General features: G+C 32.2%; 1 protein-coding gene and 1 pseudogene across 2 annotated transcripts; one reads left to right on the top strand and one right to left on the bottom strand.

The window, feature by feature from the left end:
* The first annotated feature begins 136 nt into the window (after nt 1-136).
* Nucleotides 137-4,139, top strand: LOC131173394 (probable LRR receptor-like serine/threonine-protein kinase At3g47570). 2 transcript variants are annotated; one of them, XM_058135723.1, is made up of 3 exons: nt 137-3,149; nt 3,368-3,784; nt 3,963-4,139. In XM_058135723.1, the coding sequence occupies exons 1-3, from the start codon at nt 467-469 to the stop codon at nt 3,974-3,976; spliced, it is 3,114 nt and encodes a 1,037-aa protein (XP_057991706.1). In that variant the 5' UTR covers nt 137-466; the 3' UTR covers nt 3,977-4,139. The 2 variants fall into 2 exon arrangements, with proteins under 2 accessions (XP_057991706.1, XP_057991707.1); XM_058135724.1 differs by having other exon boundaries at nt 140-3,143.
* A 100-nt stretch (nt 4,140-4,239) lies between these two features.
* On the bottom strand, nt 4,240-12,514 carry LOC131173395 (uncharacterized; annotated as a pseudogene).
* Nucleotides 12,515-18,446: the final 5,932 nt, after the last annotated feature.

Here is an 18,446-nt window from a genome sequence, read left to right as displayed (position 1 = left end):
GCAACATGTGGGATTCCTCTCTCGTCCCTGCCTCGTTGAGGATTGAGGTTGGGATGGAAATTCTTCCGCTAGAAATTTTTCCATGAGAATTTTTTTTCCTTTATATTTTTTTTTATTTTTATTTATCAATATGACTTTTTCCCGTTTCCACCGGTGCAAAATCAAAGATTGAACGATATTAAAGAAAATTAACCAAGTGCTGAGTGGATCAATTGGAGTCAGAAAACAATTGCCATCTCTATTGAATTGTCGTTCTCAATGTGGAAAAACTGCTAAGTTCGAGGGCCCTGCCTCTGGAAAAATCCCAACAACAACGATTAAAGGTGGATGGAAAGTTATGATACACCAACGCACACACACATCTTAGGTAAGTTTATCCCACCATCTCCATAAATAAGCTTTCTACTTGTTTGATTGAAACAGCCAATTCCTAATCTATAACCTCAGAAAGTCGCAAACTGCATATATGGGCCTCCCAGCATCTTCCTCATCCTTGTGCCTCTCTACTATTATTCATTTCTTGTGCTTCAACTTGCCAGCAGCCTCTTCCATCCACAGCAACAATGAGACAGATGGACTTGCTTTGCTGGAATTCAAGGCCAAAATAAGTGATGACCCTTTTGGGTTCATGAGCTCATGGAATAGTACTCTTCACTTCTGCCGCTGGTATGGTGTCACCTGTGGGCGTAGACACCAAAGAGTCACAATCTTAGACTTACAGTCCCTCAAACTTTCAGGTTCCATATCACCACATGTTGGTAATTTGAGCTTCTTAAGGGAGTTGTACCTTGCAAACAATAGCTTCATCCATGATATCCCTCCTCAGATTGGCCATTTACGCAGACTGCAAATTTTGTCTCTTTCTAACAATTCAATTGATGGTCAAATTCCTCCCACCATATCTAACTGTTCAAACCTTGTTATCTTTGATTTGGCTAACAACAATCTCGTCGGAGAAATCCCTGTGGAGCTTGGTTCCTTACTGAAGCTCAAAGAGATCTATTTACATGACAATAATTTAGTAGGGACTCTCCCACCATCTTTAGGGAATTTGTCGTCCCTTCAGTTGCTTGCTGCATATGGAAATCATTTGAATGGAGATCTCCCAGAAACTTTAGGCCAATTGATCAGTCTACAATCTTTAACAATTTTTGAAAATGGATTTTCAGGTACCATCCCTCCCTCTGTCTTCAATCTTTCTTCGATCACGGAATTAGACGTGTCATCTAATCAATACCAAGGGAATCTTCCCTTGAGCATTGGAAACTCTCTTCCAAATCTCCGAATTTTTTCTATTGGTGATAACGAATTCACTGGCACCATTCCAACTTCATTTTCTAACGCCTCAAATCTAGGATTTCTTTATCTGCCCCTAAATAATCTCACCGGAAGTGTGCCTTCTCTTGGCAAGTTGCATAGGCTTTTAGCATTACAGATTGGCGTCAACAATTTAGGAAGTGGGAAAGCTGATGACTTGAGATTTCTTTCCACCTTAACTAATGCCACAGCTTTACGAAACATCGGCATAGGCTACAACAACTTTGGAGGCGAACTTCCTGAACACATCGCCAACTTCTCAAAGGTGCTCCGGTTCTTTGTCATACAGAACAATCAGATATCTGGAAACATCCCAATTGGAATAAAGTTCCTTGTTAACTTGGAAGTTTTCGCTGCAGACAGGAACAAACTTTCAGGTACCATTCCATCGGGCATCGGACAGCTTCAAAATGTAAAATTACTTTACCTTGCAATAAATAATTTATCGGGATATATTCCATCATCTCTGGGAAACCTGACAAATTTACTTGAACTTCTTTTATATAACAATAATATTCAAGGTACCATCCCTTCAAGTCTAGGCAGTTGCCAAAAATTGCTCGGACTAGATTTATCTACAAACAATCTTAGTGGTCCCATACCCCCACAAGTTATTGGACTTTCCTCGTTGTCACAAGTTCTTTCTTTGTCTCTGAATAATTTGTCTTGTTCCCTTCCAAAAGAAGTAGAAAATTTGAAAAATCTAGGGATCCTTGACCTTGCTGACAACATGTTGTCAGGGGAGATTCCCAGTGGCCTTGGCAGTTGTACAAGTCTAGAATTGTTATACTTGGGTGCCAACTCGTTCCAAGGGTCCATTCCTTCCTCTTTCGGTTTATTAAGAGGCATTAGAGAGTTAAATATTTCTCATAATAATTTGTCAGGCATGATTCCAGAGTTTTTAGAGGGCTTCAAAATACAGCTTTTGGATTTGTCCTATAATGATTTTGAGGGAATGGTACCAGTACAAGGAGTTTTCAAGAATTCTAGTGCTACCTTTGTGGCAGGAAATAAAAATCTATGTGGTGGCATACCTGATTTTGGGCTATCAGTGTGCAAGGTTGAACCGTCAAAGAGGAGACCAAATGCAAAATTAAAGACCATGATTTCTGCAGTTTGTGTGGGTGTAGGCGTTGCACTTTTGCTTATTTCTTTGCTTCTTTGCCACCATTCAAGAAAAAGAAAAGGAGAATCTGCATCACTATTTGATGGGAATTCACTATTGAAGTTGTCTTATCAAAGCCTGCTTAAAGCTACTAATGGATTCTCTTTAGAAAATTTGATTGGTACGGGTAGCTTTGGATCTGTATATAAAGGGATTCTTGATCAAGAAGGAATGGTAATTGCAGTTAAGGTGCTTAACCTCATGCGACGAGGAGCTTCAAAGAGCTTTGTAGCCGAATGTGAAGCCTTGCGAAATGTCAGGCATCGAAATCTTGTCAAAGTACTCACAGCGTGTGCAGGAATTGATTATCAGGGCAATGATTTCAAAGCATTGGTTTATGAATTTATGGTTAATGGGAGCTTAGATGATTGGTTGCATCCAATTCTTGGATTAGATGAGGTGCCAAGGACTTTAAATGTTATCCAAAGATTGAATATTGCCATCGATGTTGCTTCTGCGCTTGAGTATCTTCATTATCATTGTGGAACACCATTTGTTCATTGTGATCTAAAACCAAGAAATGTCCTTCTCGACGAAAAAATGACTGGACATGTAGGTGATTTTGGGTTGGTAAAGTTTCTTTCTACTAGGATGCTTGGCCATTCAACAAATCAATCTAGTTCTCTTGGAATAAGGGGAACTATCGGATATTGTCCTCCAGGTAATGGTAATACATATTTTTCATCATTTCCTTCATAATATTTCTCTTTTTCTACTATTTTAAGACAATTGATGAAATGACAACTATAGACTTGTCATGATTAATAGTTTTAATTTGATGTCTAAAATTTGTAGTTTTCTAACGCTAGTAGGCTAGAAGAATTCATTATTTTTTATATGTTTCAAAGCAAGTCAATTCACTATTTGTTGATTTGTATATTTTAGAGTATGGTGTGGGCAATGAAGTATCAACACGTGGTGACACATTTAGTTTTGGAATACTCTTGTTGGAGATGTTTACGGGAAAGAGGCCAACCGATGACATGTTCAAAGAGAATTTGAGCCTTCACAGTTTTGTCAAAAGATTTTTGCCGGAACAAGTAAAAGAGATTATAGATCCCAATCTTTTTGAAGCGCAACTCAATGCACATAGTAACTACAATTTTAGGAATAGCGGAAACGATATATTCATTGAATGTTTGATTTCAATATTAGAAATTGGAATCTCTTGTTCTACAGAATCACCACAAGAGCGCATGAATATAAGTGATGTTGTTGCTCAGCTCTCTTCCATTAGAAACAAACTCGTTGGAACTCAATTACCAAGGGGGGGAGAGACTGTAAGTGCACTTCAAGTAGCAGGTATATAATGCTATTCATTTGTTGAAATAGAGAATAAAACTTGTCATATGCATGTAACAAAATCTTCCCATCCCTTGCTCATATGATAAAAAAATTTTGAATGTTTTTTTGTAACATCAGTTGTTTGCTTGCAAATGGATGCAAGATTGGTTAAAAAATCCCTTTTTTTCCATCTCAGGTACTCAAGATTAATGACTCTGACGCGGAATGCCTGTTGATTACCATGAAGCATAACTTGTTATACCTACTCTATGTAATCCTTATATATGTTTGTAATGCTGCATCTTGCTTAGTTAGTACTGTGTTTCCTTCATGCATAAAATGTTTTTCTTATTTTAACTCTTTACACCCCCAAGATGAGATCTCATTAAAAAATATTGCAGTATCTCTTACGTTTATATGAGATCCACCTCTACAATTTCGAATGGAACTCGTGTATTTGTAAGCGTAGGATGTACCAAACAGATTCTCGTTCAATTGCATCTATGATAAAACTTCAAGCATGTGTGTTTTTCAAATATGTGAATGATACCCTCCTCAATCTACACAAAAATCAACTATAATAATGATACACACCAATCAACTGTAACCCAACTTCTTGCAAGTGTAGTCAAACAAAGACTGGAAAAGACTTACAGATGATTCCTCTTCTGGCAACCTTAGGTGACGAGCAACTTTAGTAAATCCAGCATGGTGTGGAAGCTGATAATCTTCCTTCACTTCTAAGTTCATTTCCTCCTTATCAAGTTTTGGCCTACACAGAGCCTACTGCATTGCCCAAATGGCCAAAGGGCGCATGTAACATAGAGATCTATACTGGCCATCAGTGTTCCAACATTCAGGAGTTTGGAAAGAATAACTACAAAGAGAACAGCGTGTTAGTAGCTTAGCGTGTCAGCATAAATGAATGTGTGCAGTGCATTTCTGTCTCTTTTAAGTTCGATAAAAGTACTCATGGTAATACAGAAAACATAAGAGACTACATGGTACAACTGAAAACAAGAGATTATGGTTTCTTACTTCACTGTGTTTTAGTTCCATAGAAGTGATATTAATCTAGAAGAAAAACAAAAAGGAAAAGGGATTTTACCCAAGTCCCCCTTCAGACCAAGCAGTTTCATAGATCCCATTTGCAGTATGAAATGCCATATCCATCAAATCTTCCTGAATCATTGTAGCAGCAACAGCATATGTGACCCCGGACCATATCTCTCTTGATTGCATTGATGACAGGTCAACTCTCCCATCGGGTAGCATTCCATTTACAGCCCCTAGTTTCCCATCCTTCACTTTTAAGACATTGTAATTATAAATCTTTTCTAGTGCACTTCTTGCCTTTTCTTTGTCAACGATCGGGAGAAGTCCACATGCTCGTGCATACCTACAACGTGCAGCACAATTTAAATCCAAACCAAAATTGTCAAGCCTGAGTCCAATTTGCTTTCATGGCAATAAATATACTTCAAAATGCTAATCAAGCAATCAGGATTTTAATAAAAACACCTACTAGATGAACAGTTTGATATTCAAAACAGATTAAGTTACATCAAATGAAACAGACCATTGTCCAGCCAATTGATCAGTCTGAATAGATGAACTGTTACAACTACCACTGCTGTCGTAATTGAAGTAAGATCCATTCCATAATTTCTCATACACAACTTTCGCTTTCTGAAACCTAGCCCAAAAATATTCCTCAGAAGCTTTGTCGCCAACTTCTCTTGCCAAGGCTGATGCAGCTTGCAACGCTGCCACCCATAGCCCACCACTATATGCACTCACACCAGACACGGACCATGTATCATATGTCTGATCAGGAAAGCCATCATTCTCAATCATCCCATCACCATCCCTGTCAAACTGGTCCATAAAAGCTATCGAAACATAAACTGAAGGCCAAACAGCTTCTGCAAACTTTTTGTCACCAGTGGCAACGACGTCCCTATAAACTTGGAGAACAAATTTTGGATTCAAGTCTTTCCATGTATCAGTATTGTAAAGGTTATAGGCATTCACTTCAAACCATGGATCATTCATTCCAATATCATGAGGAACAGCTCCAAGAACCTTTCTGCGAATCCATCGTCCATCATGTAGAAGTTGCATCTTACTAGGATCATGCATCATTACTGCTGCTGCAAAGTCTCTTTGAACACTCAGTTCAAGTTTGGGAAATAACATAACTAATGCAAATGAAGAATAGAAATGAACATCATAGGTGTTCCACATTTGATATTCAACACCTTCAAGATAAAGGAATTGACCAATGTTTTCTTCTCCTTCTTGAAGCAAATTAGTTCCAAAAGCAGAGTTTGATGCAACAGGAGCATGAATTTGCTCAAGCATTGAAGTCATCCTTCCAAGAATGTCAACAGAAGTGTCATTTTGAGGGCTACATCAATAATGCTCTTCAAACCTGCCCCTGAACTATCAAGGGAAAACTTCCTTCCCCCAATGCTTACTAAACTCTGGAATGGAGGTGATCCATCTGCAAAAATAAGAGAATGCCCAATTAATTAATAGAATTTCAAGTGACGAAAATTGAAAACTAATACAAACAGATTCGATCTTCCAAGAATAAGAATAGGCTATAAACTACACAAACCTGTCCAAACTGTCCCCCCTGAATTAAGATAATAGAGCTCATTAAAGAGAGTGATAGGATACCTGCAAAAAAAAAAAAATCCTTCAAGAAAACTTCAGTATCTGACTTTAAATGAAATGAGAAAATTATACATCCAAGCTCACCATTCAGGAAGCCTCTTGTCTTCAAGAATTGGTCTTTGCCAGGCTTCTATCTGGGACTCCCAGAGGCCATGCTCTATGTTTCAAGTATAAAAAATAAGTAACATACAACAGCAGTTGCTAAATGCAAAATCTGTCTGCAATTGTTATTCACAGTCCCACTCAACTGCTACAGACTTTTGAAAAGGAGAGAGAGAGAGAGAGAGAGGAAGAGAGAGAAAGGAGTCCAACATAAACAAGACAGAATGGGACATTACCTAGAATAGCATCATGAGCAATTCTTGCAGCAACATCCCCATTAGCACCATAGAATTTTGTGTAACGCCTGTTGATGGAAAATTTCAGAATCTTTTAACCTACAAACTGCTCAGGAAAGACTTCGGCAACCTACCTATGATAAGTCCTTCCACCCCTGAAGCATACTTCAGGGCAGTCCCATGCCAAAGAAAATGTAACACTACGTACTGCATCTGGTGGAATTGTCACAGAGGCTGCAATGGCTGCTCCAATAGATGATCCTGGTTCTGACGGCACTGATGTTCCAGCTGACTTAAGGTTGTCAAAGGATCCATGCTATTAAAATACAATTACATATATTAAGTTCTCTAGACAATGATGAAAAAACAACATTGTGCACAAAACAAAATGGCATTAGATGTATTTTCCTGTTGAAGAAGATCTAGATATATAAGAAAGGAGAACGATTCTTAGGGGCGGGGAAAAGAAGAAGAATAAGAAGATGGAGGAGAACAGAAGCTTCAGGAAATTAGCAACCTCTTTTATTTCGTGCCACATATCTTTTGCTGTTATGCCTTGGGAGTTTCCGCATATCACAAATCGTGGGCATTTTGAGACATGTATGCCACTGATCTCCTGTGCAGTGATAGCAAAAGTCACAGGGGGAAAACCATGCGCCGTCCTGTATTGATAAATAAGAAGGTTTAAATATAGGATATTTAAGCATATAACACATGAGAACCAAGTCCAGACTTATCTCCTATTCCAGGAAATAAGCTTACTTGTGATGTAGAAGGACACCATGCACACCATCCTCCATTCTAGCAGGACCAATAATATGTCAGTTAGCATAAAAATTACAAGCACACATGCACTTTTACATATCTGAAAAGTCAAAATCATTATATGTTATATTCACAAATAAAATATGAAAACTGTAAGAACAATGAAAACAATTGAGTTATGGAACTTTTCTCACTTTGTTGTAGAATTGAAGTGCAGACCAGAATATTCAGAATCCCCTCCAACAGAATTCTGAATAGGCATATACAACAATGAATTTGCATGAGATTTGATGGCTTCTAAAATATAAATCTATGTAAAAATTCATTTCATACTGAGCATGTCTGACTCGCCTAAACAAATAAGTGTTAACCAGCAGAGATGCAACATAGAAACATTCATGAAAAGAGATGAATGCAAGGTAAAAATTGACTTACTGCCCATGTAAAAAGCAAGGAGACATTTGCAGCAGTCTTCCCAGAATTATAGAGCTGAAGAAAATAACTGATACTTAATACCATGTTAAGCTATACAAATGTCCAACAATCAAACTTCATAGAGATACTTTCCTACCATAAAGGTGAAGACTGAGACAGGGAAGCTGCTCTCCTTATAATTATGAGGAATGACAGGTGAAATTTGACGACAAACAATTCTAAGTTCTGGATCAGGTTCACCTGTATTTAGTGAGTTGAATGACCAGATATGAGAAAATTTTTTCCACAATGATAGTCTCAACAATTTGATTTGTATAACACCAAATAATGCAGATTACCTTCAAATATGGTCCATGACCTTGGATATAAAGCATGATAGGTCGAATTGTCTCCCTTCAGATTCCAGTCCCAAGATCCAATTCCAGAAATTGTAGGTACTCTGAGTATGCATTCGTTAAGTTAGTCATAAACTGGTTTATTTGAAAAAAATCTACCTCAGCTAATGCTCTCATCGAATTAGGAGCAACCTTTATTTATTAATCATACATTTAAGTGGATAATAATAAAGTCTCTTACTTAAGCACCTCTGGGTTCCTTGGGCACAGAACACTAGAGTACTTTGCACCATTTGAGCGTGAAACGAAAACCTGCATGAATTGTTTGCATTCACATTAAGAAATTGCAAATTTCTTTGCAAAAAGAATCTCTGTTCTTTAATGAATGTTCTAATCATTTTTCACCAACAAATTCTTGGTAATCTCACATAAAAGGTTGAGATCAACTACTCAGCACTCCATAGTAACTAGTCCAATAACCTATTTCAGCATTCCAGCACCAGAACTTTCAATCACTGTAACTGTAATAATCCATATATCTGCATACTTCATCCTTTGTATGATTTAATGTAACCAAAATTTAACTAATGATGTATATAGCCAATCATCAGTTCGTGCTTCTAAAGACCAAGTTTTTAATTTCAAATCTTTTTGAAGCACATTCACACAACCCATTGGAATAAGTCAAATTCAAGAAAAAAACAACAAGTCATTACCCTTAATAAATGAAATTGCTCAAACAGCCTGTATATTTGTCTAAAGAGCTTGCAAATGACAGAAAGCTACAAAGGCATATGAGCATTTGCATCCAATAACATAATAGCAGTGTATTTTTCTTAAATATGACATGCAAATACAAAGATGACCTTTATGTTATGAGACAGCTACTGAGAATCAATTATGCAAAGCCAACATTTATTTATAACTTCTTGCAGAGAACATGCACTGGACAGTGAACAAGACATTTACTTTCCATAAGTTCAAAAACACAGAACAATAACGACCTTTCTATAAGCATGTCATGTCTTAAAGTGTACACTGCCTGGCATGCATTATTTTTACACGGGTAAATGAATTAATTTAACAACAGCTACTTAAGGTTAGCAAAATGAAATTTCATTCATGAACAATTGGTTTGCTAAACTTACAGAAAATTGATTTGCTAAAACAGGTTTTTCTTCACATATTCTAGGGAACAGTTGCCAGCACTGAAATTCACCTTTGTAACTTCTTCCAATGCTTCCAGAGCTGTGAAGTGTCAAAATTGTATATGCCAAAAAAAAGGAGGGGGTTAGAGGGAAACTCATAAATTAACACTCTCATTTTAGAACTCCAATAAAATAAATAATGCATAAATTGTGGGAGACATCTGAAATACCCAGCCAGCCATATGCCAACATAATTTCAATACAAATTGAGCAATTAATGTTACCTTCACACTTCTTAATGTGAAGATTTGCAATCTACGACTACCACACAAAACTTGCATCATAAATACACAAAAAAATCTTAGATTGATAAATTAATTTAGTTTAGTTAATTTATAACTTGGTAACTTTAAATATCAGCTCTTATAACTTAGTTTTAAATATAAGCTAAAAGTTATAAATCCTTATTGCTAGACTATATTTTCGAGCTAAAAGTTATACATCCATATTGTTAGACTATGTTTTCCAAGAAAATAGATGTTGCGCCAATAAAGGTTCAAATATTAATTTTCTGAGGCAAGCAAACGCAATAAATATGAAAAGTAAGATTTTCAATGAACCACAACTATAAAGACCTACCCAATGCCACCTAGTGGAATGCCTTGACAAGATGTTACAAAGCGCTTAAAAAATGGATTGATAACACCACCCTGAAATTGCCAAACGGAACATGGAGATCAAACTGATCTTTGTAATTTGTTAACAAAACCAAGTTACAATGAGCAATTAAGATAAATGAACATCACCTTTCCTTTGGCAGCTTCTTCTCGGAGATAACGCCACAACCGAATACCTACAGGAGCCTGCAGAAGACAAAGAAAACCGCCTTGTGGACAAATATAACAAAGAGAAGGACACAGATTTATGACATAAAGAGGACACACATATACCATTCATTCATGTCATAGAGAACATAGATGACAAAGAGTTTTGAAAATCATGCAGTAATGCCAAAAGAGAAAGGTGAATCTACCAGGTACGGTTATTCAATTCTATAGAACAGTCACATCCAGTGTAATTTGTCACAAGGTGGCATATCTAACACTTTTGTCTTCCCCCAAAAAAAAAGTCAAAAATTACTAACATTCATTTGTTCATCTTCATTTGCAGCATTTAATATATCTTTCACATATCTTGAATAAAGTTTCCTTGCACTCCAAGACCCCTCCTCATGAAAGTCATGCATTATATAAAATAACAAGAATATGATTTGAAGGATATGAAAAGAATATATATATATATATATATATATATATATATATATATATATATATATATATATATATGTTCATACCAGTTGAAATTTCTCTTGAAAACTTAAAGTGAATAGTGAAAGGGCAACTTCCTCACTATTTAACTTTCGCTGCCAGGTCAGTGATGCAGGTTTCCAGGGGTCAACCTTAATCCATATATACAAAAGAAATTAGATACAAGACATGCATTTAAAGGAAAGAAAAAAAGGCCAGTTGAAGTCATTCATTATAAATAAAAAAGCCAATCTTATATTCACAATAACAAAAGCTATAGTGACATGAACTGCTCTCCTCATTATTCATTAGCATAATACATATAGGGAAGCAAACATAGAGCCCAAACTGTGGAAAAAGAAAATGCTACACCAGCATAACAGTTAATGCTACAGTTGTCTACAAGAGTCCCAAAAACCCATAATCACTTTGTCAGCACATTAATAAAATAAGAATTAACATCCACTGCTAAGGTAAAATGAGCAATCAATAAGGTGATGAAATTATGACCACTCCAATGGCAGCTTTAGCTCATGTTCAAGCTAGGATAACCCTATCACATGCCCATGTCAACTGTCTAAACTAAGGGACTGAATGGAAGTCTATGAACATGACACATTACATGAAGTACCAAAGGTTTGATTAAATACCCAAAAACTAACTAAAAAACAAACGAACCTTTTTAAAGCCTACTGTGAACAAATTAAAATCTTCTGACAGAGGGATGGTCTGATTTCATGGTAAAACAGAAAAGGTGCCTACATCGTACCTTATCCACCAAAGAATCAGAAGGTTCTCCGTCCTGTTGATTGAATCCATTCTTCAGTAACTCTCCCTCAAACATCTTTCCTGCACTAGACAGACATAAGCAAATTTAGTCCAGTTGCATTTAGATTAATTGAAGTCGTATTTACCTTTATGCTCTAATCTTCCCACTAGCTAAATTGCAAGAAGACCAAAGAATCAATTTTCTCAATGCTAATTTAGCACAGACCACTCCTCCCCCCCCTCCGCCTACATTAATTATCCAAACAGTCTTATCACCGGTAAAGAATTACAAGCAGTTACTACACTAAGACCTACAGTAACATCCATAGATGTTATTTATGATTCCTATCATATAACACCCAAAAAAATAAAAGTTGAATTCCAGTTTCAAAAATTTCTCAGCTTTATATCAATCAATACTATTGTATAACAATCTGGGTAGTTATTCTCACATAACCCAATCTCCCAAAACTAACCCCAGAGAGAAGGAAGAAGAAGAATTCATAGCTTCATCTAATTGACATTCCAAAACAAATTAACTTTCTCTTTAGCCCAAAAAAGACTTGAATCAATCAATGCATATTATACATCATCATCCTGCATGACAGAAACATAATATTGATATTCAAGACCTCAAGCATACATACGTGGACAGATAAATATGGACGTTTATAAAATAAGTTAAAAGAAACATCAAGAAATCGAAATGCAAGAAAGAAATTAAAGAATAGAAGAGCAGAGCAAGAACAGTGACCTGAAACAGAGGATCTTTGTACAGAAACTGGGAGTGAGGTTTTGCAGAGAAATCTAGATTACCCAAGAAAGATAGTGTGGAAGATCTCAAAATGTAAATGTTTTCAAACAGTCTAATGAGTTGGCAGTTTATTCTTGAATTGGCATCCAAGATGCAAGAGTTGAATAGGTATTAGTTACTAACGTCACCTATTTGTCTAAACTGAACAGGGCAACTGATGAGTGGCCATCGCTTTGTCTTTCTACCATAATTTTGTATGGAGACAAAATAAATTAAAAATAAAATAATCATAAAAGATATCTTTCCTTTTTAATTTATTTTTTACAACTAAATCCCTTATTTTCCTTTTAAATATTTTTTCCTTTTTAATATATATTTTACAACTAAATCCTTTATTTTCCTTTTATAATTGAGTCTGAAAAGAACTTAAACTCGAAACTTAACAGTTTTAAAAATACCTATATAACTCAATTAAGCGTTTATCCCAAAAATTTAGAGTCGACTATATGGATTCACTTTCTTCACTCTAAACAATTTTGGATTAAATCCTCTGAAATGTGTAATGCTTCTAGGTCATATTGTACTACTCTCTTCCAAATCAATTTAGGTCTATCCCTTTTTTTTTTTCTTTCTATCATCTAACATAATGTACTCTACTTGTCTAACCGAAACCTCCGTATGTCTACACTTCACATGACCAAACCACCTCAATCTCCCTTCTCTCAACTTATCCTCAATTAGTACCACTCATATCTTTTATCTAATACTCTCATTACGGATTTTATCTAATCTAGTATGGCCACTCATCTACCTTAACATTCTCATATCTGCAACTCTTATCTTAGACACATACGACTTATCAGTGCCTAACACTCACTAGCATATAACATGACTGGTCGTATGCCTGTACGGTAAAATTTTTCTTTCAACTTATTGAAAATCTTGCGATCACATAAAATATTTATAAATAATTGATAACAGTTTACATATTTAGTAAAAAATAACTTATGAATATATTTATTATTAAGATAACTAAAAATATTTTATCACAACACTATCAAAGTATATTTTAATCATGTTATGGTATAATATAATTTTAAATTGGGTAAACAAAAAATTTATAGACAAGTATTTTAATAAAATTAATAAAAAAAATTTTAATGTATTAAAATTATTGTAAATAATTTATTTAAATTATTATAAAAAAATTTTTTTTAAATGAATATGAGAATAAAAAATATAAATGAGATTTACAGCTCAAAATAAAAAAAAAATATTAGAGAGGTAAATAAAAATTTTAAAAAATACATTAAAATTTATAGGTAAGGACAAACAATAATTTTCTAAAAATATATTAAAATTTATGAACAATATTTTAATTTTAAAAAACTTTAGAGGGCTGACGCCCTAAAGGATAATGTAGAATCGCCCCTGTGAAAGATCTATTAAAAAAAATTACGGTTCTAAATTAATATTCTTCTATTTTTTTATTTTTCATATTTGAAAATATAAAATTGAAATCAATTGTATTTTACTTAACTAAAGTTTGAGTTTTCTTTTTTTTTTTTTAAGAAATAAATAAAATTCTTCTATTTTTTTTATTTTTCATATTTGAAAATATAAAATTGAAATCAATTGTTTTTTACTCAATTAAAGTTTGAGTTTTCTTTTTTTTTTTAAGAAATTAATAAAATGAAGGCATTTGAATTACTGAATGAACGAGTTATTTTATTAATAATTTATTTATTTTATTAAACATATTTTCTATGTTTTTTAACATTGAAGCATTCAAGAAATTGGATTAACGAAAAATAATTTTTTGATTAAAAGAAAAATTAAATCATTTATAAGAAAAATAATTTTTTATTAAAAAAAGTTATTTTTCGTTTTTAAATTGTAATAATCTTATTAAAATATTAAAATATTTATATATACATAACATAAATACATATTATTAATTTAACATTACATATAAATAATAAAAAATATTTTATATATAAATTATTTTTTGCAAAACAAATGATTCTAAATATATAAAATATTAAATAAAAGCATCACCATCTTATTTGTCAATAGAAATTGACTATACAATTAATTGTTTGCTTACAAGATAAAAAATTAAGAAGTATCATGGGCAGATTGCCCCCACTGAGATTTTTTTTTTTAATTTTATTGAAAATTTACAAAATTTTATGGACAAATATATATATTTTTTACTTGATGAGTCCACATTGAATTTGATATGTAAGATTTTCTAAAAAAAAAATTATCCAAAAATATCAAAAGTTTCTTATAATTTTTTAATTATATATTAAGAATAGCACAAAAGCTTTTAGCCTTTTAATAATCTTATTAATATGTAATTAATTAATCAATTAGTTATATATATGAGATAAAAAAAAGTTTATATTTAATAAGAATATATTACTTACACATTTTAATTTAAAATGATAATTATTAATTTTTTGTACTATAATATGTAAAATAAATATATTATATTTTTTACCAACGAAAATTGGATCGAGTCAAATAAATAAAAAAATCATGCTGAGAAAGAACTCGCATAGCTCAACTTTGGAATTACAGGGGTCATAGATAAAAAATATATATTATTATTATTTTTTAATTTTTGATGAGATTATAATGCATTTATTATATATGATTGAATTTGATAGAAAAATTGAAAATTGTATTTTTTATTTAATAATGTGTAAATATTTTGTAGATAAAAGAAAGTATATTTTTTCATAAAATATTTTGTAATAAAAAAAAATAAAAGACATTTTTGTACTCTACCCAAAAATCATGGCTTCGCCACACTGAATAATCATTCAAGTTAATGGTGGAGAGTGAAGCTCATGCACTTTTAGGAACGTATAATTGTATTCTTTCTGTATCAAACGACAAACTAGGATGTAGCACAAAAATGGCATCAAACTCAATTTTGTTTTTTGTTGGAAAGGATCACTAAGTAGAACCCAAAAAATATATATAATTATTTAGTTTCTCTTATGATTTTTTTTTTTTTAAAAAAAAAGAAAGAGAAAGTAAAAGGAGAGAATTAGAAAAAAAAAAATAAGAAAACTCACGGTTTAATTTCATTCATTGTTATTCAATTTTGAAAGTTATTTTATCAACATTTTTTAATTTTAATTTATATTATAAAAATTTATTATTAAAAATATATAAAAACTATTAAAATTTATTTTAGTATGAATTTACAATAAATATAATTTTGAGTCAATATATCTTTTTTAATATTTATTCGCCATTTTTATATAAGCCTATTTATTCATCCGTTACATAGTTTGAATTTCTTTAATTTATTTGCTAAAAAAGGTCATGAGGGAATTTTTTTGGACAAAATAATAAATGTGATATAATTAGTCCTCTATTCGAAGTTATATAAATAATTTTTATGCAATATTAAATTTGACATGTATGTTTTAGTTGAATAATTTTTAAAACGGTTAAGAGTCTATTTGGTTTAATTGTTGAATACAGCTGATAATAGTTAGCTGATAGCTGTTAGTGTTTGCTGATAACTGATTTATATTAAGTGTTTAGTAAAACTATATTTAACTGTTATTGTTGATATGTTAAATGACTAATAAGAGTATATATTATATTATTTATTTTATTATTAAATTAAATATACAATTATTAAATTAATATATTATATCATTTATTATATTATTAAAATAAATATATAATTATTAATCTATTATATTATATCTTTTATTTTATTATTGAAATAAGAAAATAATTAAATAACTTTAAAAATATAGAAAAAATAATAAAGTAATTATTATTGTTGATAAAGAAAAAACTTATAATTAATTTTAAGTTTCTGGATATGAATAATATATTTTATATTTTATGTTATTAATAAAAAATATTTTAATAAAATTGAAACTCAAAAATTAAAATGCTAAACTTATAAATGAAAAACATAATAGTATTAATAATATTAATTTTCGAGTTAAATGAAAAAAGATAATATGGTCTAAATAAAAAATAAAATCAAATCTGCTATCAACTAATGAGATATAACTTTAAAAATATAGCTGATATAAACTGCAGCTGGTACTATATAACTTACCCATCAGCTATCAGTTTTATATTTTTAAACTTACCAAACACTCTAATTCATTTATTTGGGTGTCCATCTGCTATCAGTTACACCTAACATTTGAACCAAAACCCCCTAAATAACCTTTTAAATGATTTTTTAATTCAATAAAATTGTAATAAATATGTTAAAATTAGCTTAAATTACCAAAATTAAAATGATTTGATTACATATTGCAATTTTACCCAAAAAAAAAAAAAAATCTTACCACCAGGCCTTGGTTTTTTGCTCATGATGTTTTATGTTATTGGATGCAACTTTTAAATTCTCTTCTCATTACTTAACCATTTTAAATTAGTCAATTAATGAATTCAAAGAGTCATTTTTAAAATGAAACTGTTTTTAGAGTAATTTTTATTAGTTCTCTAATTTCTCATTTGTCATTTTTTTGTTAATAGAGCGATTGAAAAATGAAAACTCAAACCGTAGCATCTACTAAGTGAGTTTTACTACTGAATTAAGTCAGTTTAAGTTTCATTATGTCGTTTAAGATCAACTTTAAGTAAGAAATAAGCATATAAATTCAACAATTATTGATAACCTTTAATATTATATGAAATAAAGTGAAAAAGAAAGAAAAAAATCATGAGAAGTTGTAAGGTAAGCTCCGTTAACCATATAGACAAACAGGGATTGTCAAAACTCAAAAGTAAGGAAAATTGGGGAAATTATTTTTTTAAAAGAAATTCGGTCAACCTCAATTCCATTTTGCTAATAATAATCACTATAAAAAAAATTACAATTACAATTTAACGATGAAATTTAGTAACGATCGATTATTACAAGCTAAATAATGACGAAAACAACAAATTAAAAATGTAGAGTTTAATGAAAAGTTGGTGGCGGAATATTTACTTTTAAAAACAAATCGTTGCCAATACCAAATCAGGCTCCATAAAGTAGCATTCATTTAACGACGATTTTTACGTCGTTAATATTTTCAATAATTATTATGACAATTGTTTTCATTAAATTATTATAAATTAAAATGAATTAATCAGGATTTATTCAAACGCTGCCTCAATAACCTTTTTCCTGGCTTAGTTGCAGTAGCATATAAGGTCACCCCAACTCTTTGGGAAATTAACGTAATACATTGTTATGTGGAACACAAATAAGACTAACTCTAATCACAATTAATTCATTTTATTAGTTAGAAACCATATTGTTCTATTCCAGCCAATTCGCATTTGCACATTCAAAGGTCCTTTCTAAATGATATCACTACATAATGAGAGTCCAACCTAGAGAGTCTACCAAAGACAATCCCACAGAATTTCACATGAACTACCAACGCTACTCCATTGTTTTCATCTATGGGATTCATACTCCAGAAAACCAGTAGGACAATTGCATGTCTAAAATGCAGCTGGTTTGCCTTTTTACCAATTAAGTTCATCCAGTTTTACCATCTCTAAAGGCCTGACCTGAGTCACCCTGACGAAATAAACCTTGACAACAAACTGTGTGATTCCATGAATAACAATGAAGGAAAGAACTAGTACCACATTAAATAAATCGACATGTGTTACATAAAGAAAATCAATGCTTGTTGCTCAAGTCGAGCAACTAATGCAATCTCAAAACATAACTGGTTCAGGAAGCACATCATTGAGAGGCTCCTGCATAATCAAGGTGTAACATCAAGGTCATGATATAAAATTCACAACAGCACACAATAATAGAAACCAAAATTCATAATGTAAAATTTCATCAGAATAGACAGATCAGTTGATGGTATGGGCTATAAAAAAAAAATTATCACAGGCTCATAAAATTCCTCATGAAAAGGGTCTTACAAAAGAAATTTTTTTCCCCTCCTCATCTGAACACTCAAGACAAAGAGCATCTTGGAGCCTTAATCCATCTTATTTCAAAAAGTGGATAGTTTTGTCTTCCTTTGAAAAAATAAATTGTTTGGGACAGTAACTAATGTCACAAATCATTTGCTAAATATCCATACTAATCAAGAAGATCAGGCAGTTGCATCCTTCAGATAGGCAATGAGATCTGCAC

Source organism: Hevea brasiliensis, chromosome 14 (assembly GCF_030052815.1).
Source record: "Hevea brasiliensis isolate MT/VB/25A 57/8 chromosome 14, ASM3005281v1, whole genome shotgun sequence".
NCBI lineage: Eukaryota > Viridiplantae > Streptophyta > Magnoliopsida > Malpighiales > Euphorbiaceae > Hevea > Hevea brasiliensis.
This window is presented reverse-complemented; position numbering and strand designations above follow the sequence as displayed.

Bases quoted from the DNA above. Each gene is read 5' to 3' on its own strand.
- LOC131173394 (XM_058135723.1), top strand. From the start codon at position 467: ATGGGCCTCCCAGCATCTTCCTCATCCTTGTGCCTCTCTACTATTATT. The intron at 3,150-3,367 runs GTAATACATATT...TGTATATTTTAG, and splicing joins ATATTGTCCTCCAGGTAATG to AGTATGGTGTGGGCAATGAA.